This window comes from Crotalus tigris, unplaced genomic scaffold (genome assembly GCF_016545835.1).
Source record: "Crotalus tigris isolate CLP2741 ecotype Arizona unplaced genomic scaffold, ASM1654583v1 scf7180000024439.5362192, whole genome shotgun sequence".
In the NCBI taxonomy this organism is placed as follows: Eukaryota; Metazoa; Chordata; class Lepidosauria; order Squamata; family Viperidae; genus Crotalus; species Crotalus tigris.
In genome coordinates this window covers 3,179,527-3,202,631 of record NW_024100609.1, presented here as the reverse complement: position 1 = coordinate 3,202,631, position 23,105 = coordinate 3,179,527, and the positions used below count along the sequence as shown (strand labels likewise).

Here is a 23,105-nt window from a genome sequence, read left to right as displayed (position 1 = left end):
AAATGTTTTGCTTCTCATCCAAGAAGCTTAATCAGTTGTGATGGTAGTGATGGTGGAAGGACAGGTACTGACAGTTGAGACTGGATAGTGGGGGATGGAAGGGTAAATACTGACAGTTGAGATTGGGTGGTGGGAATGGAAAGCTAGGTTCTGACAGGATGGTGGGAGATGGGATGGAAGGATTGTATTTCTTTGCAGTCATTGGCTGTTAACACTCTCTATGAGAGTTGTTGAGGCCACTTGGGGGTATAATCTGTGCCCTCAGAGTCTCTTGAATCAGGGTGCAATTCTTCTTGGAACTGCTGCAAGGGCTGGTTGCAGACTCAAGATCGTTGTCTTATTCTCCCCCTCTGTTGAGGGAGAAATTGCAGAAGAAAATCAGCGCAGGTATTCCTCGACTTACCACAGCACTGAAAAAGGTGATTTGTGACCCCCTTTCACACTTATGACCGTTGCAGCATCCCCATGATCAGAATTCAGACACTTGGCAACTGACTGATATTTATGACGGTTGCAGCATTCTGGGGTCATGGGATCACCTTTTGTGGCTTGACAAGCAAAGTCAGTGGGGAAGCAAGATTCAATTAACAACCATGTTAGTAACTTAACATCTGCAGTGGATTCACTTAACAACTGTGGCAAAAAAGGTAATAGAATGGGGCAAAGCTCACTTAAAACTGTCTCACATAGGTAACAAAAATTTGGGCCCAAGTTGAGGACTATCTGTACGATGGGTCCTGTGGAGGGCCCTTACTTGTGACTAGCACTGATAATGTTACCTATTTTGGTAAGAAAGCAACCAAGCTCAGAGAACACCAAGGGGCCCCTTGCTTCTTGCCAATATTATTCACACAACATCTGAGGTTCAGAAGGGCAATGCTGTTTTAGAAACTATTTTCTTGGGGAGCAGGGCTCAGGTACCAGTGTATGGTTTAATGAAGTTTAATGTATGGTTTAGTAAAGTTTAATGTATGGTTTAGTGAAGTTTAATGTATGATTTAGTGAATTTTAATGGATGATTTAGTTAAGTTTAATAAAAAAAATATATTACAATGAAATAAAATTATTTTCAAAATTTGTTCCATTCTATGATGAAATATTTTCTGAACCTTACAACCCTTGTCACCACATACAAATTAAGTGATGTAATCTCTTCATTATATTTCCAGCATTTCATGGAAAATGAATTACTCATTTTAGTAATCAAGATTGAAGTTCTGATCAAAGATAAAACACTTGGTACCAACTCTAACTATATTTGAAGTAAGTTTAACATTTCTCAATTGAAGTTCCCATTGTTCCACCTCTATAATTTTTTCCCCATTGATTTAATTCATACTCTCAATCACATTTCACTACTAAATTAGGAATTGTGTCCAACAAATGTTCAGTATTATGACATTTTCAAGTTCAGCCGAGTCTCTTTTCTCTTGTTTCCATAATTCTCTCATTGCATCTATCCAAATGAAAAATACTGAAACCAATTAAATCTAGAAAAGCATTGCAGAGACCCAGAGCTTTGCCGTTAATAAAATTTTGCAATCTGAACAAGTTGTCTCAACTGAGGAGTGTCTTCCTCCTCCTGTAAAAATACGCATTCAATAATGAATCGGGGGTGGTGGGGGGAGAAGAGTCTGGACTTACACTTTTCCTATACAACAGTGATGGCGAACCTTTTAGAGACTGAGTGCCCAAATTGCAACCCAAAACCCACTTATGCATCGAGTGCCGGGTGGGTGTGGCCCATTGGCTGGGTATGGCTACAGTAGTAACGGCAGACTGGGTGGGACTAAAACGTTCAATCAATCAAATCCAATTTTGCAAGATCTTTTTTTCCCCGCACAAAATTGAAATTGACTGATTGAACCTTTTTTTTTTTTTTTTTTGCACATGGCGGTGGAGGCCTAAAGCAAAAAGGTTTTATAAAACCCAGCTGAAGGCCTAGGACTGGGGTGACGGCGCGTGTGCCCACAGAGGGCTGAGTGCCGCCTCTGGCACCCGTGCCATAGGTTCGCCACCACTGCTATACAATATTTGTCTCAAATATTCAATAAATTATTTAGTAGCAGTACAATTTGAAATCTGGCGCCACTTAACCACATTGTTCTTTTGAAGTCCTTGAATGTTAAGTTTTGGCCTTTTACTACATTATATATGATTATTGCTTTTCTGTGCCAGCTGTTTTAATACCTCACTCTCATTAGAAACTGGAATCATTTGAAGTAGAAAGTTCAGACCTGATGCAATGTAGCAATTTAATTTCAAAAGAAAGAGTTTACCATGAAGCTTCTTTCCACTGGAGGAGACATGATCGAGGGGCATTTAGAGGCCTGGCACAGGCTTCTATAAGGCAGGGGGATCCAAGCTCTTCCCCCCCTGCAGTCATTAAATGATTCTATGCGAGTGCCTCAGGATGGGGGAGGTACGGGGGGGCCCACCAGCACACAAAAAATGAGTGGATGCATCGGCCAGCTAGGCCCACTGGCATATAAACACTCTCTCTGCTCCACAACCTGGTCCATTTTCCTTTCAGCCACCATCCTGTACAGGTAGTCCTTGGCTTATGACCACAATTGAGCCCAAAATGTCAGTGGCTAAGTGAGACAGTTAAGTGAATCTTGCCCCATTTTACGACCTTTCTTACCACAGGACACTGCAGCCGCCATAAATATGAACCAGTTGCCAAGCATCTGAATTTTGAAGATGCTGCTGCAATGGTCGTGGGAAAAATTGTCATAAGTCACTTTTTTTCAGTGCTGTTGTAACGTCAAACGGTCACTACATGAACTTTTGTAAGTCAAGGACTACCTGTACATAGGCTCAATTCCATAATAGTTCAGAAGACTCCTTCTCAAAAGCATGCGATTTGGAGAAAGGCCCTTCCAAACTATCTTGATAACAATGGTGTTTGCTAGTGCTTTCTCACCGAGAGAGGAAAATGTTACTGAAGCCAGCATTCTAAAAGACTTGGAGCTTCAGCATTTCAAAATGGGGCTGTTGTGACTGAAAATAGTCATTAAACAGCCACTTGTAAGTCCTGCACTATCTATCTGTACTGGAACTTCTGTGGATTCTAGTATATGCAAGGTCAGGTTAAGATGATGAGTTCAAAACATTCTGATTCTTCTGGTAACATGAATCTAATAACAAAAATACACTGAAACATTTTTTTTAAAAAAAAGACACTTTTAAAATCTCAGTTTAGGTATTTTAGACATTGATAGCCCATTTCAGCCGATGAATCAGGAGAAATGAACTTTTTCTACAAGACATTTTTTTTAATTGTCAACACAAACAGCAGTTATTTTGGTCTGCCCATCTGGGGGCAAAATTATTTTAACGAAGAACATTTTTAAGAAGTGTAAACTCATTAGAGGATTCCAAAGGCCTCCAATATATACAAAATTTATTAGTTTATTGTATAGGAGTGATAGCATCATAAAGTCGCTGTGCAGCCAGCTCGACCATTTCCCGAAGAGTTTCATCATCATCCTCACATCCTGGTTCATGATCAACAGTCTAAAAGAGAACACAACAGAAGCAAGCTTAAGTGACCTTCATATGTAAATTCCACAGGCCTGATTAGTATCCCAGGCCTATAACTGCTTGGGAATGCAGGGCCCACTGGCACCATGGCAGCCCAGGATGCATTCCCTGATCTCTTGCATTGGGAAAAATATTCTTTATGAAAAGTGGCTGCACAAAAGATGTAATCCAAAAAGAGAAACTACACGTTGAGGAGGGAAATTTGAGTGTTCTCAACATGGGCATATGACTTTTTTGAGAGCTGCAGATACGTAGTTTGCCAACACATCATTCTGGAAAAAATAAAAAGTGTCCATGAACTAAAAGGGGTAGAGTGGTTTAGAATATTAAGGCAAATAAAGAATTTAAGACGGTGCTATCAAGGGTAGCATAAGCATTTGGATCAAACAGACACTTAGGAACATATTCATTGGTCACAAATCATATTTTTGCTTAGAGGATATTTTTTATTTTCCCTAAAAAATGTATAAATTTTTTGCAGCAGAAACCTTGTCTGGTGTATGCAGACAGGCTGTGTATGCAGACAAACTGTGAAAACCCAGGAAGCAGATACTCCACATGCTTACAATGCTTTCAGAGTCCTTTACTGTAAGCTATCTCAAAAATGTTGCTTATGAGATGGAATAACACTGCATACACTGAACTGAATAACTGATATCTTTCAGCTCTTAAGAACTCTCATTTTGGCATGGTCAGTATGCTGTAATGTTCAGTAACAAAAACATTTCTATTAGAATGAAACACATCCCAAGTGCTTGTGGTGACGCATCAATTATTATAAACCTTCAATGTATTCAATTTACCAATTTTCCCCCCTATTTTTTTTTATAAATGTTTTATTGAGTTTTATAAGGGTAGGGAAAAGATAATGTCGGTATGGATATTGGATGGGGTTGGGGGATGGGGTTGGGATAAGGGTAGGGGTAGGTACAATAGTGGGGTTACCCCCAACAAAAAATTCAACGCTTTAGTAAGCAGACTATCGTCCGGGTACAAATATTAAATGACAGTAATTAATATAATACTAAACAGTTATAATCACTAATAACAATAATCATAAAAGTAAAGCTTAGTTAATAAATATCATTCATCCTGTTAAACTTTCCCTATTTTTGTCCTAACTTTTAGGTTGGTTGTTTTTTTTTTTAAAGTTATTGGTGTTTCCTAAAGCTTTAAGTGGAGATTAGTTGACACTTTTACAATTTACAATATTTTCTACTATTGTACTTGGTATCTTAGTAACTTTGAGCAAGTTCTAACTCTCTAAAATGACTACTAAATATTGAAATGCTCTTTCTAATTAAATTATTTAGCTGTATTTACCCGTGTATCCAATGAAAGATTTGCTGTTTTTCCATCCACAGTAATGCTGAGTACATTATCCTTCTTTGTACTTACACAGTCTTCTCCAAATATGTCCCTACAAACAAAAGGCCAAATGTTAGAAATATATATATTCGCTGGCTGCTGTTTTACATTTAGAATAGAATCTGTTTAAGGAAACTAACACTCTAGTCTTGTAAATTGTTCTTTAAAAGAAAATCCATTCAGTTCAATAGAACATTTATTGAGGATAATTCTAGGTATTACTGTAAATCAAGGAGCACAGTCTATAATCCTTACTTAGGTGCATAATCATAACTTACTGAAGCATAATTTCCATTTTTTTGTGATAATCTTCTACTTCTTCTTTTTTGGGAATTTTACACATCATTGCTGAAAAACATAAATTGAGAGTACTGTAATTTAATTACTAATTATGCGTTGTCCCCAAGTGCAGTGGTTTGTGTCCAAAGATAGCCAGAATAACTTCCAACCAAACTCCTGAAAGTTGTGCACAGTTGTCTTTCACATAAGAAAAAGAAAGATGTGGGCGTACACACCCAAATTCCTTGAAGTAGGAATGACTTCCCTTATAAAATTTGGTAAGTTAAATTGTACTTGAATCAGATAATTCTGGAAAAAATTAGACTTCCAGTTATAGACAAGCACAATGATTTCTCGTATATGATAAGCTGTAGAGATACAATGATCCCTTGATTTAATTGACTAGTAAGGAGGAAGAGATGATTTTTAAATCCAAGTGCCAGTTAAAGACCGAATCAGAGTTTTTTGAACCCCAAAACATACTTGTAAACAAACAAACAAATTTTATTGATAATAGGGGTAATATTTTCAGAAACAAACATTGTCTAGACAAATCCATCAGATACTGGATTTTGTGGAATAAAACCTTGAAGAGCAGTCCATTATTTCCTGAAATTTGGACCCAGAAGATTTTGTCCATTAAATCCAAATCAACAGTCTATTTAGTTTGTTAAATGGGAGACTTGCAAAGAATCAGGAATGTAGACTAGGGGGGGGAGGCAAAAAAACCTCCATAAAATCTGAGAAGAAAAGTACTTTCATAACTGCTGCCAAGAAAATTACATGGACATATGAAAGAAGCAACTAGGAACGGACTTTTAACATGAAGGAAACTTTTACCTGTATTAAAGAGATCTATTCCTAAATAAAATTAATTGCAGCTGAGGTAAGCAGGTCAACTAATATTGAAATAAGTTGTTAACACCATTTCATTCATTGATGTGGGGAATAATCTACTTTAGCCTCTATTACATTAATTTTAAATTGAGCATAGTAGACCAGGTTATTGGAATAACAGAAGCACTGCCCTTTAGATTACAAAATTGCCTTGCATCCTTTCGGAACAACGCATACATTTTTGTCTATACCTCTCAAATCAAATTTAAAAAGTGAATACCTTTGTGAACCTTGGGATTTGATTGAATTTCTAGAATCACTGTTGTTACGGTATCTGCATACATATCATTGGCAGGATTTGCTACCCACTGGGAAAAAAAAGAAAACAAAGATTGTTTGAATCAAACCAGACAGCTCCATCTTCTGGCCTTCGGAAAAACAAGGAAGGTTTGTCCATTGGGGTTATTTTAACGACTAATTTATTACAACATTAAAACATTGATTATTAATATTTAATAATATCAATTATTTAATTAGCAAGATGGACTGTCATTGTTGCTCCAGTTAACTAGTTCTAGTATTCATTAATTGTGCATCTTGTATTGTATATGAAAAATATTGCAATTTGTTTATGGGGTTTGTTTTTAAAAGATGGCAACTGAAAAAAATAGTAAGCTGCCTGCAGCTGAGCATAGCCAGAACAAAACTAGAAATGAAATGGGAAGTTAAAGTCATAGAGTGTAAGATTAGCTGAACTGCACCAGATTCATTTTGTCAATTCTATGCTAATAATATACTGGCACTGGGCTGTTTTGATTTACTGCTTTATAAACTACAAGTATCACAAAATGACTAATGGCCAGAAAAAGAAGAGCCAAATAATCAAAATCACTGCCATTCTACTTTATATATTGATAAGATTGTTTAATTCTCTGTCAAAGCAACTTGCAAGATACTGTAAGAAAACTGCCAAATTTTCCTTACCTCAAGCACCACCATGCCTGGTTCTTGGACCACAGTAATGTTTTTAAAAACTTTCAAGGCTGGCTTATCCTGGACTTCTATTTCTTTTATGTCCCCTTAAAAAAATATAAGAATAGCAAAATTACAACATGGTTTGTCAAGGAACATATAATACCAGGGGTAAGCAACCTTGGCTCTTTTATGACTTGTGGACTTCAACTCCCAGAACTCCTGAGCCAGCATGGCTGGCTCCAGGAATTCTGGGAGTTGAAGTCCACAAGGCATAAAAGAGTCAAGTTGCCTAGCCCTGATATATACATATACACATACAAACATACTTTCCACTAAATTATTCAATAGATGTTTGGACTGCTGGCTCCTGTTTCCTTCTATTGTCCACATCCAACATTCCTGGGAGCAATTCAGCATGGGCAAATAATGACCAGTTTCATGAAGTCCTGGCTGCTTAACCATAGTTTACTGAATAAATGCTGTTAGTCTTGTCCATATTAAATTGCAATGCTAGTGTACAAACCATAACAGTTGGAGTCTAGCAAGATACTAAACTCAAATCAGGCAAATGGTGTTCTAGTTTAGCAGATGTGTACATAGTGAATGTGTCAATCGGATATATCCAAAGACAAATTATAAATAATTTTAATTTCATGCTCTAGTTAAGTGGTTCTCAACCTTTTTAATGCCGCGACCCCCAACCGGTCGTAAGTCGAGGACTACTCAACCGGTCGTAAGTCGAGGACTACTCAACTGGTGCAGCACCGTTTGCAGAATGGGACTTTTGGCGGGCTCAGCAGGGCAGAGACAGCCTGGACAATTCCTATTGGCTTTTGAAAGCCAATAGAATTAGACTCTATTCAAGAGAGTCTATTCTATTGGCTTTCAAAAGCCAATAGAATAAAAGGGAGTAGCACAGCTAAGGAAAAGGGGGAAAAAAATGGTGGACTGTGTTGTTTGGCGACCCCCGTGAAATGGTCGTTCGATCCCAAATGGGGTCCCGACCCACAGGTTGAGAACCACTGTTCTAGTTTCTTAATCTTTTTAAAGTTGATCCAAACAGTCAAAATTGATGGAATCATCAATTTGCAAAACCATCCTTGCTGCAGTGGCTTTTAAATCACAAATACAGGGCACAGAATATTGTGATACATTGCAGAATCAATTCCAAGGTAATAAGATGTTCCAGGTCTGCTCTGGAGAGTAGGACCATTGGGCATATAGCTCTTTCAATCTCTTGCACCCTCTTCCTGATTAACAAATCTCCAATGAGCTTCTGAAGCACCCCAGTATCTGAGAATCTTGTGGAAAATGCTTGTGGAAAAGCAGCTTACAGGTAGTCCTCGACTTACAACCAAAACTGGCACAGGAATCTTGGCCGTTGAGCAAAAGGGTTGTTAATGGGCATTGAGCAAGAAATGACTACTTCGCTCAATGACTGCAATCTCATCACTCCAGGTTGTGATTGTTAAGTGATCTCCCAGGCGATTAAGCAGACAAATCCCAGGGAAGGAGTCCCAGGGAAGAAGAAAGAAAGAAGAAAGAAGACCTGGGAGAGTCCACTGGGGGCAACTCCTTTACTGGGCTACAGGAACAGAACTAAAATCTTCAGTGGATGAAGGGGAAGTTCCAGAGGAAATCTGTCCAGTGGGGGGAAAACCTTCATTGGGCTGTAAGAATGGAGCTAAAATCCTAAAGGAATTTAACTGTATTCCTGTAGCCTAATGAAAGATTTCCTCCCAGTGGGCAGAAGGGAGGGGAAATCCTCGGGGGGGGGGCCCAGACATCTCAGCTCAGGGGCAGAGGGGAATCTCATTTCTGTGGGATTCCCCCTTGGAAGGCAGCTCCTTCAGCCAGCCCCCAGAGATGAGAGGGAGTCTTCTTGACCGGCAGCAGCAGCAGCTTACAACCTTTCCTACCAACTTCTCTACTAACTTTCTGGGGACGTCAACGGAGAAGATTGCAAATGGCAATCACATGTTCATGGGGGGGGGGGGCTTGGTAACCGGTCATAAATGTGAACAGGTTGCCAAGCCCCACATTGGGATTATGTGGCTGGAGGGGGAAAGGGCCGTTTACAACAGCTAGAAATGCTTTACAGGCTGCAAAGCTCCTTTTCCAAGGCCATCGTAATTTTGAACGGTCCTTAAAATGACTAGTTGCAAGTCTGCTTGGAAGCCTACTTGGATTTTGCTCTGATCTGTTACCCTACAGAATATTAATCATTCATCTCCCATTACATTTATTCATTCAAATTTTAATACCAAATTAAATCGTATAAAATGTTAGCAACCAGAAGAGAGGAAAAAGTAACTTTGAAGTATTTCATCTACATACCTGTTAATTTTTGCAGATGGTAATGAAGCAGACTGAATGTGCCTGTGTATGGAATAGCTTGTGTCTGTGTCACAGTGCTCATGGCAAGATCTGTGTAGTCTTGGAACAATTTTAAAAGAAAAAAGACACTATTAATACCTGCCACAGCTTGGGGTCTACATTATTCTTCAATTGATTTAAGACCGTGATATGAATGTTACTATCTCCTTTCCAGATCTATTTCATTTCAGAGGGTCCATCATATCACTACAAAGCAGCAGCTTTAAGAAAACATAGATATGGCAGAGCTCAGGTGGGTTTCAGGTAGCAATTTGCAGAGCAGTCTTGAAGGGCACACCTTTACTGAAGTGAAGCATCCCTTCTTCAAGGGGATGCTTTGCACAGGTGTAATTTTTGGACTTTCATTTCACAGAACTGTTTTAGTCTTCATTAATTTCAGAGTACTGTAAAATATTTTAGTTTGGAATTTTTCTTCTTTTAAAACCAATAGCCTAAACTGCAATTATTTATTGCATAAATAAATAAATCTATAAACAGTATAGTTTTTAATTTATGAATATGAAATTGCTGTCATCACTGAATAGTCACAGTCCAAACTGAGGAATATGAATTTAGAATAAGGAACACACATTTGGCTTATTAAAAATATATGAAGTATTGGATATGGGGAGGGGAGGAGGATAATCTTTACTCACTGGACAGATCACAAGGAGAAAGAATATGATAGTTAAAGTTTCTTTTAACTAGTATTCCTGAAACTCGCTGTCCCTGTTCTGGTTTCTTATCAGCTAGAGAACCCATTACCTAAGAAAAAGTACAAAATGGTGGCTATTAGGAGAGATTACAGAAAGGTGAATCAAATACATAACCTCTATTTAAACAATTGAAGATAGCGTTTTACCTGCCTTTTTCCCTATTAAGCTCATCAATAGACATCTGTAGGTAAATGTATAGAATGACTTTAACATCGTTTAAATATTTAATAGTGATACTAATGAAATATACATCGTGCTTTAAGTTCTTCCATTTTTTTGACTGACAAATGGATGCTTTGCTAAGAATCCCAGATGATACTTCCCAATTTTATACTTTTATCACAGATTTGTCCCTGTTTCAGAAACAGTGTATCTCAAACTGCTCCTCCTCAATGTTATCAGGCCAAATATGCCTGTCTGGTCAGTAGATGTCAATTTCAAACAACAAAAAAACAACAATTGCACCCTATAACAGTCAACTGAATATTTTGAACATTCTGGATTTTACTACTTTCATCCTCCATCCATTCAGTCTGTGTTTCTACCACGGGAGAAAAAGCCCTATTCATTCCACAATAGTTTATATAGTTTGTTATTCCTATATCCAACAAGAGTAGGCTAACTATGTTTTAAATAAGAAAAATAATGACCTTTAACAAAGATCCAGGAAAAGATTCTTTTAATAGAGCAAAGGAAAGATTAGCAATTTACCTTGGCAAGTTTTTCTCCTCTGAAATTTAGAGTCACAGCTTCGGTATTTCTAGGATTGTGGACCTCTATGTGAACTTCATCGTTATCTTCATATTCACGTATTAAGGCAGCTTTCAGTCTGGCCATTTCATTCTGCTCACCATGCACCAGTATCTGCATGACAAATTTACACCAAGAACATGCTAGTGAAATAGGAGCATGCACATAAGGTCATTCTTCAGATAAGAGGAGGAAGAAAGAGAAGAGAAAGCAGTACTTATGATTTTAACAACTTAATGTACCATTTTCCTTGTACTGAATTATATCTTCCAGGTCCTCAAATGTTACTATTCTTTTCCACCTTTCTCGTTCTGTTCTCAGCACCCTAACCCCAGATAAGAATGTAAAGTGCAAATAGAGGGGGGATATCCTTCAGTTCTGTTTTTCTGAAAAGCAGTCCCCAAAAGTCCTTCCATTTTTAGACAGTGAAATAGGCTATAAGAAAGTGGTGGTGGACAAGTGCTGAAATGCAGAATGTTTTGGGGACATAAACCCTCATTTTTAAAAACATTCTGATACTTCATTATATCGTTTTTTTCTTGTATCATTCAGGTGTTCTCGCTTTTTCTTCCTTGGAACTTGTTTCCAAAGTATTATCTCAATATGCACCATAAAATTTCTTGAAGAACCAATTTTAAAATAATACTTTTGACAAAACAGTTGAATAGGAATGATAGATATGCTACTAAATGTGGCTGATGGTAAATTAGGAAAGGAGGTTAATATTAGATTGAGCTAATAAAATATCTTGAGCTTATGTTGAAAGCTGATCAATATTTATTCTCTGTCTTGAAAAGAATTTAGGGACTAACCACGTGGGGGGGCTTGAGTGCCCGAATAAACTCGCTGGTTTGCTGGTAATCTGTGTGAGCAGAGAAAGAAATGTAATCCACAGACATCTTCAGTGGTAGCTTCTGTCCTGACATTGTTGTAATTTCTTCAGGCTCAGACATGATATGCTGCAGCAGCAGAAAATACACAATTTCAACTATAGTTTATTATTTCATTTACAACAAAAAAATATAACAAATTGAACATGCGTTTTAAACACCTAGCATAACAATTTTGGGCACCAGGCTGGTCAGGTTACCGAGTTTAACATCTCAAGGATTCTGCCTTTCACTACAAAATACACAGGTGTGATGGAAATACATACAAAGAACTTACTATAATAATTGGAAAGGATCCAAACAATTGTTTACCGAATTATAATGAATTACTAGACCCGATCAAGGAAAAGAGCCTTGATATATGTTAATTTAACTAATACATGCACAGGAATATCACCAGGGAATGACATAGGCCAATGACTGGCAACAAAGGTGAAATAATCTTTCTTGGATGAGCTCCTAAATACTCTGTATGATGCTACAAATAGTGCTTTGGTGTGTATTGTTTATACCTCTTTAGAATATCATTCTTCAGATGTCTAGTCTCCTAAGACATATACCTTTCTCACAGATTAAGGAATTGATGTCAGGAAACCCCTTAATCATATTTAATTGTTGGGACCTTGGTGCTCTCTGAGTACACTGATGATGTTACTTAGTTTGGTAATAAAACATCTGTAAGAAAACAACCAAGCTCAGAGAGCAGCAAGGACCCCACAGTCCAACCCTGAGCTACAAATATTCCCAGCTTTCGTGCCTAATTACTAATACAGTTAAGTTTTACCATTTGTTACATAAATTGTAAAGCAAGAACGAACATTTAATATGAAATAAATACATAAATAAATAAGGTTGTATCTATATCAATATAAGTATAAGTGTGCATATTGTGCATTACCATGCTACCAAATTTATTTGATTAAACTAAGCATGGGTTGTCTTTTAAGCACCAAGAGAGTACTCAAGCACGAATGTCTTCCGCATAGTATAGACACAAGATCTCACCTTGGCAAGTGTTCCTTCCACACAATAACCCGCTATGATGACTCCATTTCTCTTGTCAGTGCACCAGCTCTCGAATAATTCTCTGGATAAGCCGCTCTGCATCATACCAGGCGAAGCCATTACCACACTGGGGCCAATGTCATCAAAATGATCCATGCTCTAGGTAAGAAAGAAGGAAAGCATCTGGTGTTGTACTTTCATTTGTAAGAAACGGATTCTTCTTATAAGAACTGCGGGTTCCATATATTTGGGCTGAGTCTCCATGCCATGAGTCCCAGAAAGATGCCTATCATTAAAATGTTCACAGCTAAGAGTAGGTGCTTCTGGTAGACCAGGGGTCCCCACCCTCTAGTCTGCAGCCCAGAGCCAGGCTGCACAAGCGGTGGGCAAACGCAGGCGCACACAGAGCTACATTTGCAGAAACCGTTCCCTCTCACCCCTCCCACCACTGCCTCTGGTCTGGAAAGGTTGGGGACTGCTGCAGTACACCAAAAGAATTACAGGAAGAGCTCTGACTAATAATAATAATAATAATAATAATAATAATAATAATAATAATAATAATAATAATAATAGTAGTAGTAGTAGTAGTAGTAATAATAATCATCATCATCATCATCACCATCATCATCATCATCATCATCTGTAACCTCAAGAGGGTACTCTAATCCCACCTTCAGTAAATGGCAGCTAAACTTTTGGCAATCAGAAGGACCCTCTCATAACCTAAATATATTAGTTACAGTGAATGAGCTGTTTTTCTGATTGCTCAAGATCTCCAAATGTAAATTATGCCGGAGCAGGGAAGGGGAGAAGGCAACTGTGCACTTGAGATATTTATGAATAACTAGATTAGGACAATTATGAAGCCCAACCACAAACCAGATTTGTTCAGAATTGATTTGCATGTTCTATAGCAGGGGTGTCAAACTGCCAGCCTGTGGGCTGGACGCGTCATTGGGAAACCATGCCCACCCCATTGCTGGCAATGGCGAAAAAGCTCCGATACCTTGCGCGACGTCATGTGACGTCGCGAGTTTGACATGTCTGTTCTATAGCAATACACTTATTCACACCAACCTTCAGATTACTAATATGCTTGAATACAAATGGGTTGTTGATATTGATTTGCTTGCGGATTTTATCATTCATGGCATTGACGTAGGTCTGATACACCGCCATGCACTTCTTGGCCAGGGAAGAAGCATAGTATATAGGTATCTCATGCAGTTCAGGGTGATTTTGCCAGTATTCATCTAAATAGAGAGATATATAGGAAATGAAGTTAGTATTAGAAATTGTAAAATATCTGAGTTTTGAAAAAATACCTGTAAAACCCGTATCATTTCGCAATATAACATTTAAACTACAGGTAGTCCTCAATGTATGACCACGTTGAGCCCAAAATTTCTGCTATTAAGTGTGTCATTTGTTAAGTAAGCTTTGCTCTATTTTACGATTTTTCTTGCCAGAGTTCTTAAGGGAATCACTCCAGTTGATAAGTTAGTAAACTGGTTGCTAAGTGAATCTGGCTTCCCCACTGACTTTGCACGTCAGGTCGCAAAAGGGATTACATGACCTTGGGGCACAGCAATGGTCATAAGTGTGAACCAGTTGCTAAGAATCTGAATTTTGATCACATGACCATGGGGATGCTGGAAAGGCCGTAACTGTGAAAGATGATCGTTAAGTCACATTTTTCAATCCCGTTGTAAGTTTGAACAGTCATTAAACGAACTGTTGTCAGTTGAGGACTACTTGTATACAGCTTATACTGTGACCCTAAGCTTACTTTCTTAAAAGGCCATCAATTTCATTTAGTCAAATCTGACTAAAATTTCAAATAGTAATTTAACTTAATTTGTTTCTACCATGGCAATATTTTATAGAATCTCTTTTTGAGCTGTAGGGGAGGGAAAATCTGCCATTTTGTGAATGGCAAATAAATATAATATCCTGTGAGGCAAAAGAAATAAAAGTACTAAAATCTGGATTCTCTCATAAACTGGATTCTGATAGTATACTATGGTATGCACACAATCTCATTCAAAGTAATTCCATTGGATATAATGGCATATACTTCAATCTTAAATCAAATTTCAATTATCAGAACAAAGCTCTTTAAATTCAGAACGTAACAAAAAAGAACAATAAAAGCATAATTATCAGCAAAGGTAGATATTTAGAGAAAGTTCTTATCTAATTTTCTGTGCAGATACATAGGTCACAGAATTTTACAACTAAAACAAAAACAAAACCTAAAGAAGGAGCCAGTTGCTTTATCAGGTACAAATATTGCTGAAATGTAGTATAAGTGTCAAAGGGTGGCCAAATTACTTTTAAAAAGGGTCATATTACCAAATTGTTGTAATGGTGACTTTTATTTTGAATATTTCCTCACCAGTCATCTAATACTAAGCAGCTTATAGCCATAACATCTAATACATAGCATTATAATTACCCCAATTATTAAATAAGACAGGCAATCCTTAAGTTATTATCAGTCATTTAACAACTGATCAAAGTTATGATGGTGTCAGAAAGAGGGCTTTATGGTCTCTATAAAGCACTCCCAGCTGTTATAAAGCATAGTTCCACTCCCTACTTTCTTGGGATTATGCTCATTGAACAGACTGGTCATGCAGATGTCTCACTTAATGACTGCTTTGCTCAATGACCAAGATTCCGATTCCAGTTGTGGTCATAGGTCCCTGGTATCTCTACAAGCAGTCCTTAACATCCACAGTTGGGATTAAGAAGTCCATTGCTAAGTGATGCAGTTGTTAAAGGAGACATCACATAACCACAATCTGTCATTTTACTACTGGCTTCTCCATTGACTCTGCTTGTCAGAAGCCAGTAGTGAAGGTCACAAATGGCAATCCCGTGACTATGGGATGCTGCAACAGTTATAAATGCTTGCGGGTTGGGAAGCCCCTGACTCATGGTTACATGACCCAGAGCCTATTGCGATAATCTTAAGCGCAAGGATCGAATGTTAAAGGTACCTTTATCAGCGTCACCATCATAAATTTGAATGGTCACTAAACAGGGCAGACGTCAAGTGAGGATTGTCTGTATTCATCAGCGTGAATCATCATAAAACCATAAAAACTATAAAGCTTTATAGTTCAACATCAAAATAGCCAGATTTATTCCAAGCTCAGGTGCATCTCCCATTCTTGCCTGAGTTTTTTTCAAAATGTACCCTGGAGGAGGCAAGTTTTTAAAAGCTTCTTAAAATAAGGTTGTGGATTGTCTTCTAGGAAGGCGTTCTACAGGAAGGGAGCACTTGTTAAGTCTCTTATCACAAATCTTGAGAAGCAGGGACTCTCAGCCAGCATTATCCAGAGATACCTTGGATAGACAGCTTCTATTTGGAGTAGGCAGTCTCTAAAATAATGACTGCCACAATGGAGGTTATCATCAGCATCTTGAATCGACACTGGAAACATAATGTACTGCCAACCAACAGAGCTCCTTCAATATTAGTGTTATATGACAACTCTGGACTGTCCAGTGTTAATATGCAAATTGGGTGATCTTCAAAGGCAGCTCCATGTAGAATCACCTAATATTAAAAAAAGGCTATTTGCCCTTCAAGAGTTAAGAATTCCAATTTTCTCTATTATTACATCCAGAGATACAGATGTGTTAAGAAAACAATTTGTATATATTAAGTTGCAAGTATTCAGTAAACGCGTACCCAAAATCAAAAGCAATTCTTGAGCTCTTCCCAAAGCAAACACAGGAATGAGGCCTCTTCCTCCTCTGTTTACAATATCATGTACAGTGTTACAGAATCGAGCCTCTCGCTCCTCCCGTTTCTCATGGATATGGGTACCATATGTTGATTCCTAGATAAACAGTTGCACAATTACAACACCAAATACACACATAATAACTATCTTCAATTTTTATGAGTTCATTGTGCAAAAAATCTCTAACCAGGTTGATCATGATAAAATAAAACTGACGTTCACAAGTGTTAGCCGTTGACAAATTGCTTTACAGTCCAAGCAAACAATGGATTGCCTTCAGAGCAAACTGCTCCTTTAAATGATCAATCATAAACAAGGGATAGCTAAGTCCCAGTGTCTGAAAGTGACTTCATCTTTAGCTAACCAAAAAGACAGACACAAGTCACTGAAGAGGGAGCACAAGACCGAGGCTGTCCACCCCACAGTATGGCAGGGGAATTATCCACAAAAACAAGGAGTATATGTACATCTAAATGAATAGATGTACATACCAGGATATATTAAACAAAGAAACTTACAATGATAAGAATATCAGGCTTAATATTGGGAATCTCGGCTGCCATCAAATGCCTGTCTTCTTGTCTTGAGAAGTCACCTGTGTATAAAAGCTTTAAAAAAAAAGTAAAATGACATGGTAATCATATGATTAAATAACAAAAAGATCAACTGTCTGATCTGTGTCTTTTGGCTTATTACCGTAGTATCTCCAAAAGTGTACTGTTAACACTACGGATTACGTGTATTGTGAATCAACAGTAAATGCTTGACAAAGGACCAATTTGGCACAGCAAGATATAATTTCAAGCACAGTGTTCTGGTATCGTTTAGATTTCTTTCCTTTCAGTGCTAAAGGGGACAGCTTGTATCGTGGGCCTTTCATCTTCCAAACTGCTGGCGTAAGAGAAAGATGGTTGAGATTACCACCTCTGCCAAATCTAGTTCCTCTGAAATGGCAAACTAATAGAAGCAGAGGTCCAGAGATTTCTCCATGTTCTAGGGCAGGGGTGTCAAACTGCCGGCCTGTGGGCCGGATGCATCATCCGGAAGCCACACCCACCCCATTGCCGGCAATGGCAAAACCGTACCGATACGTTGCGCGACGTCATGTGACGTCACAAGTTTGACATGTCTGTTCTAGGGAAATACCTTCACTCCGGCTATTTCAATCATAAACATGGCTGCTCCCAGAACATGTCCAGCATGGTAACACCAGAATTTGATGCCAGCCACCTCTTTTACTTCATGAAAGTTTATTGTTTCAATTTTCTCCATGCTTTCTTCCAGGTCGGTCTCTGTGTATAGCATATCATCTGCAGAGATATTGCTAAATAAAATAATAAGACAGATCATCATCTCATTCAACCGTTTATCAGATTTATTTTTAAAACAGGGTAGGGCTTGAAAATACTCCCATAATCCAAAGTTAAAGTCCAAATTCATATTATTTTAGGGTCATTTTTTTTCTTACACTTTAAAAAGATTAACTTACCTGACTTTGACATAATCTGAGAGCAGCCATCTATAAATTGCTTTTGTAGCATGGGTCATGAAAGTTCTTCCTTTAAAGCTGGTTTTTTGTAGAAACCATGGCAATGCCCCACAGTGATCCAAATGGAAACTGAAATAGTCAAAAAAAAAAAAAAAAAATGGGGGTAGTGGGCGGGAACTGAAGTACATGCTAGTATAACCTACAGATAAGACATTTTTTTTAAAAAATTATCTTTAAATACTTAAACACAATGAGAACCCATCTGCTATACTTCTTCAGCATTAAAAATTCATTTTGGCAACTCCAATAACCATTCTACACCATCAACTCTGCAACATTTACAAGACTGGGATTGGGGAGGAAGGGTACAACCCACTGCATTTCTAAGAACAAAACAAGGTTTCAAGCCTACGGATGAAATCTGAGGCTCCATTTCTGCCTGATTTTGGTCTGTTTCTAGGTTGAAAAAGGAGCGGTCCAGGCAGAAATGTTTCGGAGCGAAAGCCAATGACACGCAGCAGTGATCTAGGGAATGTATTGAAGGGGAGGAACTGGGAAAATTGGGAAGACTGGGAAAATTGGTGGGCTGGCTTGGATAGTTGCCATCAATGTCCTTGGTTTGAATGCATTCTGTTCAACTGCTCTGCCCAACCTTGGCCCCCTCCTTTCAAGTCTTTCCATTCCCTACTCTTTGGTTTCAACTACATTGTAAGAATTAAGAAAAGGCAGGCTCTAGGAAGTTCAGGGCAGTGGATAGTTGGTTAAATATGTCATCTTTAAGGCCAAGGACAGTGATGACAGCAGGAGATGGAGCAAATCAAGGGAGGCAGGAGACCAAGTTGCTTGGACAATCAGTGGCAAGTCACACACAGAGCAGGATGGGAAAGAGCCGAGAGAGAGGCAGCCTTTTCTTATTCTCCCTTTAAGACCACTCTAGATTTGTTTTTGGCCCAAACCCAGAACATTCCAGGTTTTGATTCTGCCAAATTGCAGCCCTCCCAGAACAGTTTGGCAGAACTTCCAAAACACAATGTATTTGTTTTGGCTTTTAAAAAAAAAAACACATTTTCATGCCTAGCCATATCCAGCAGCTGTAGTTTCTATGCTGGATCCAGAAATAGTTTCTTGAGGCCTACAGCTGCCAAGGTAGCACTAAAAGGGCAAGGTGAATCATACATCACTTACTGACTTATCAAGAGGAGATCAGTCTCAGCTGGATCTATAAGATCAATGTAAGGAAGAGCATCCATTCCTTCTAAGCCAGGGTGAATTCCACAGTCAAGCTGAAAATGTACAGTGAAATCAAGAAGAATATTACTAACCACTAGATGTATATACACATGTACATCCTATGCTATCAAAGTCAAACTAATGAAGCTTATACTGCATACTTAATGTTTTATAACATTATTCTGATCTTAGGATTTGGATGTGATTTTCACATGGTAGTAATAAACAATTGTGCATATCTGGGCCAGGGTGCTACAGAAAAAAATAGAACTGGAATAGAAATTTTCCATGAAATTAACAGTAATGAAGATGTGATGAATTTTAATACTATTTGCCCTGAATATGATATGCAAGTAATATTGAAATAAACTCTAAGCCCGTGGTGGCGAACCTATGGCATGCATGCTACAGGTGCCACGCAGAGCCCTCTCTGTGGGCATGCGCGCCGTCGCCGCAGTCCTAGGCCTTCAGCTGGGTTTATAAAACCTTTTCGCTTTAGGCCTCCGCTGCCGTATGCAAAAAAAAAAAAGGTTCAATCAATCAATTTCAAGTGGGAAAAAAAAGATCTTGCAAAGTTGGAATAGATTGAACTTTTTAGTCCCACCCAGTCTGCTGTTACCACCGCAGCCACACCCACCCAATGGGCCACGCCCACCCAATGAGCCACACCCGCCCAATGGGCCACACCCACCCGACACCCAACGATACATAAGTGGGTTTTGGGTTGCAGTTTGGGCACTCGGTCTCTAAAAAGCTCTCCATCACTGCTCTAAGCTATACAATGAATAGCTTTAAATTGAAATTTCATTGAATGAAACAATATTAAAACATTCTCATCTTTGTATAATTAACAAAAAATGGAAAAGCCAAGATAAATACTTCAAAATTTATTTCCTTACTGACAGGCCAACAAGAATGTAGCAGTGCAAGTTTTTTTTCCCCCCGGACAGTCCCCTCATGCCCCAACCCACCAATGGTAAAGATGATGTAAGTCCAACTGGAGGCTGCCCAGATTAGATTGGGATCGATGGGATAATTTAAGGACTTTCTTTTAAAAAAATATTGTTATTGAACAAATTTTAACAAAGTAAAAACCATAAAAGAAGCTAAGGATCTACCTTGATAATTCTAAACTTCTCTACCCAAAATACATACATTTGGGGGGGAAAGAATTCAGAACATACACTTAAGTGAGGACACTGAATAATATATTCTCAGTAAATTTTATATTGTGAACCGAAAAGCATAAACAGCCAAATACGGTGCCTGAAGATGTAGAAGAAAACCCTTGGGTAGTTGCTCTCTTGAAATCTAGCCACAACTGAATAAGCTTTACTTTTATTACAGGACATGTGAGTATATTTTACTACAAATTATAATCATATGCAACATATCATTTTATAAAAACCTTTATTCTTAAAAACTATTATAACATAAAATTGTTATTAATATTGTCTAGAGCAGTGGTTCTTAACCTGTGGGTCGGGACTCCATTTGGGGTCGAACGACCATTTCACGGGGGTCGCCAAACAAGGCTGTCCACCATTTTTCCCCCTTTTCTTTGGCCACACTCCTGGCATCCGGTGATGTATAAGTGGTTGGGGGTCACCACAACATGGGGAGCTGTATTATGGGGTCGCGGCATTAGAAAGGTTGAGAACCACTGGTCTAGAGGTAATGGATAACAGACACACATCTGAATAACAAGAAAATTAAAATTAAGAATTTTACAAATAATGTGACAGAAAACTTACCATTATCTTCCTTCCTTTAAATTCCAAAACAATACATGATCTTCCTACTTCCTGCCCAGCACCTCTGTAAAAGTTGTTAAAGGAAGTTTAAAAAAAGTCATTAGTTTATTAAAAATTAATAAGCAAACCATGTATTCAAGCAAACTGAGATCTTTACTTTAACTCAACAATCTCATTTGGGCAGAACAGTATAACTTATTTAAAAAACCCTTGGCTCTGTGAACTATAAGCTCTAAACTCTGAACCCTTAACTCAGGTTTATTTAAATGACCTAAATTACATCATGACATTGTCTTTTTCATTCAACTACAATTAGAATCAATCAAAATTTATCTAATTTTGGCTATGTAGTAACAAAACCAAGAACAGAGGTAACCTAAGTTTGCTATGTATTCTATACTAGATAGGCTTTGAGCGATCAATACTGTTATTGATCAGGTTTGATTTTTTTACAAATATTTTGCACCACATCCCAGCAATTGCGCAACTTTTGAAACTTCTGAAGCCTCACTTGGATGCGGAACAAAATTTCTGCAAACCCTCCTCCCCCCATCGATACCAGATGCCGACAAAACCCAAATATTAGGAGTACATAACAAAACCTTCTTGCATAGGTTTCCAGGTTGCTAAAATCCAGACATTACTAGTTGGCAGCAAAGAGAAATTTACGTCTTACTCTGTAGTCATTCAGGTTTTTGCAGAACAATTCAATACTTGCATCAATTTTCAAAGAAAAACAAGGTACTAATTGTTTCACCTTACTATATAACTAGGTGTGCATCTAGAAACAAAGTGCTTATTTCAGAAGATATGCAGGTCCTTCTGTGATCACTTAAATGATTGTAAGACAGACTAATATTCCATTTGGAAAACATTTTATAGTAGAGAATTTAAATTATCTCAACAATAATCTCTTCCAAAATCAGGCAGCACACAGCCTTTCAGAGGTATATAATCTGCTTTTCTGACTTTTAGTGATCTTAGGCAGTGCAAAGGTATGACACAAAACAGGGCTAAAAGTAAATCTGCACTGAGAGCCAAACTAGTTCCTAATAATTATTAGTTATATAGCCGGACAAACTCAAAAGCAAAACTCCACTTTATTCCAGTTTACTATACAGGTAGTCCTTGACTTACGACCACAATTGAGCTCAAAATTTCTGTTGCTAAGCAAGACAGTTGTTAAGTGGGTTTTGCTCCATTTTATGATTTTTCTTGCCACAGCTGTTAAGTGAGTCATGACAGGTGTTAAATTAGTAACATAGTTGTTAAGTGAATTTAGCTTCCCCATTGACTTTACTTATCAGAAGGTTACAAAAGGGGATTACCTGACTAAGCGCTAAGCACTAAGGCCAAGTGCTATTGCTGTAAAAAAATCCTTCATTCTGAGTTCAATTTTGTACATATATCTTGACAATAGGATACCTTTAGGCCATTGTTTTTTTCCTCAATTTCCCAGCTATGGCCTAAACAGCTATTGGATTTCTTCATTGTCTATCCTCCAGTATGAACCTCATCCCGGCTTAACTTTCTGCGATCAGCCAAGATGGGCTAGGTGCCGCCACTTGCTGAACACTAGAGATGTCCTTTATTTTCACTCAAAATGACAGGAAAAATCCCCATAATTGGACAGTTCCCATCTCCAAAGGTTATCCAACCCTGAGAAGGCTTCGATCAATCATCCTATTTCTGATAACACCCTCAACGCAAAGTCGCCAAACATCACGATTCAAAGCGTTAAAACCGCCCTAGATGTTTAAAATACGGAAAGGGGCCGCGCGGACGGAACTCCGAGGACCAAAGCTTTGCCGTCACTCACAAGGGCCGAATCAGCAACTGGTCGCTCTCCTCAGCCGGCACGAAGGCTTCGGTTCTCCTCCTCACCGACATCTTTTGCAGGGACTTTCATCGGCAGTTGTACATCACTGAACTTCCCGTCCCCAACATTTAATTCTCTCTCTCTCTCTCTCCTTCATACACACGTGCGCGCACGCGCGCTGCCCTAAGACAACCGGAAATAAGACATTTCCCTCGCGTTACCTTTGACAGCGCATGCGTACTATAATATTGCCGTTCCGACAAAGGGAGAGCGATGAGAAGAGCCGGAAGTAGAATGGGTGGTACCCGGA

At 38.4% G+C, this 23,105-nt stretch overlaps 1 protein-coding gene across 1 annotated transcript; it reads right to left on the bottom strand.

The window, feature by feature from the left end:
* Window positions 1–3,174: 3,174 nt before the first annotated feature.
* Window positions 3,175–23,011, bottom strand: CPSF3 (cleavage and polyadenylation specific factor 3). The gene is made up of 18 exons (XM_039331918.1): window positions 22,796–23,011; window positions 20,977–21,040; window positions 19,178–19,275; window positions 17,993–18,121; window positions 17,650–17,827; window positions 17,022–17,111; window positions 16,449–16,599; window positions 13,823–13,998; window positions 12,743–12,901; window positions 11,660–11,806; window positions 10,809–10,961; window positions 10,038–10,146; window positions 9,343–9,441; window positions 7,015–7,109; window positions 6,311–6,398; window positions 5,193–5,262; window positions 4,870–4,966; window positions 3,175–3,519 (listed from the first exon to the last, which is right to left on the bottom strand). The coding sequence occupies exons 1-18, from the start codon at window positions 22,864–22,866 to the stop codon at window positions 3,415–3,417; spliced, it is 2,079 nt and encodes a 692-aa protein (XP_039187852.1). The 5' UTR covers window positions 22,867–23,011; the 3' UTR covers window positions 3,175–3,414.
* Window positions 23,012–23,105: the final 94 nt, after the last annotated feature.

Bases quoted from the DNA above. Each gene is read 5' to 3' on its own strand.
- CPSF3 (XM_039331918.1), bottom strand. From the start codon at position 22,866: ATGTCGGTGAGGAGGAGAACCGAAGCCTTCGTGCCGGCTGAGGAGAGC. The intron at 13,999-16,448 runs GTACGCGTTTAC...CTCTCTATTTAG, and splicing joins AGAATTGCTTTTGATTTTGG to ATGAATACTGGCAAAATCAC. The intron at 5,263-6,310 runs GTATTCACTTTT...TATGTTTTTCAG, and splicing joins AAATCCCAAGGTTCACAAAG to CAATGATGTGTAAAATTCCC.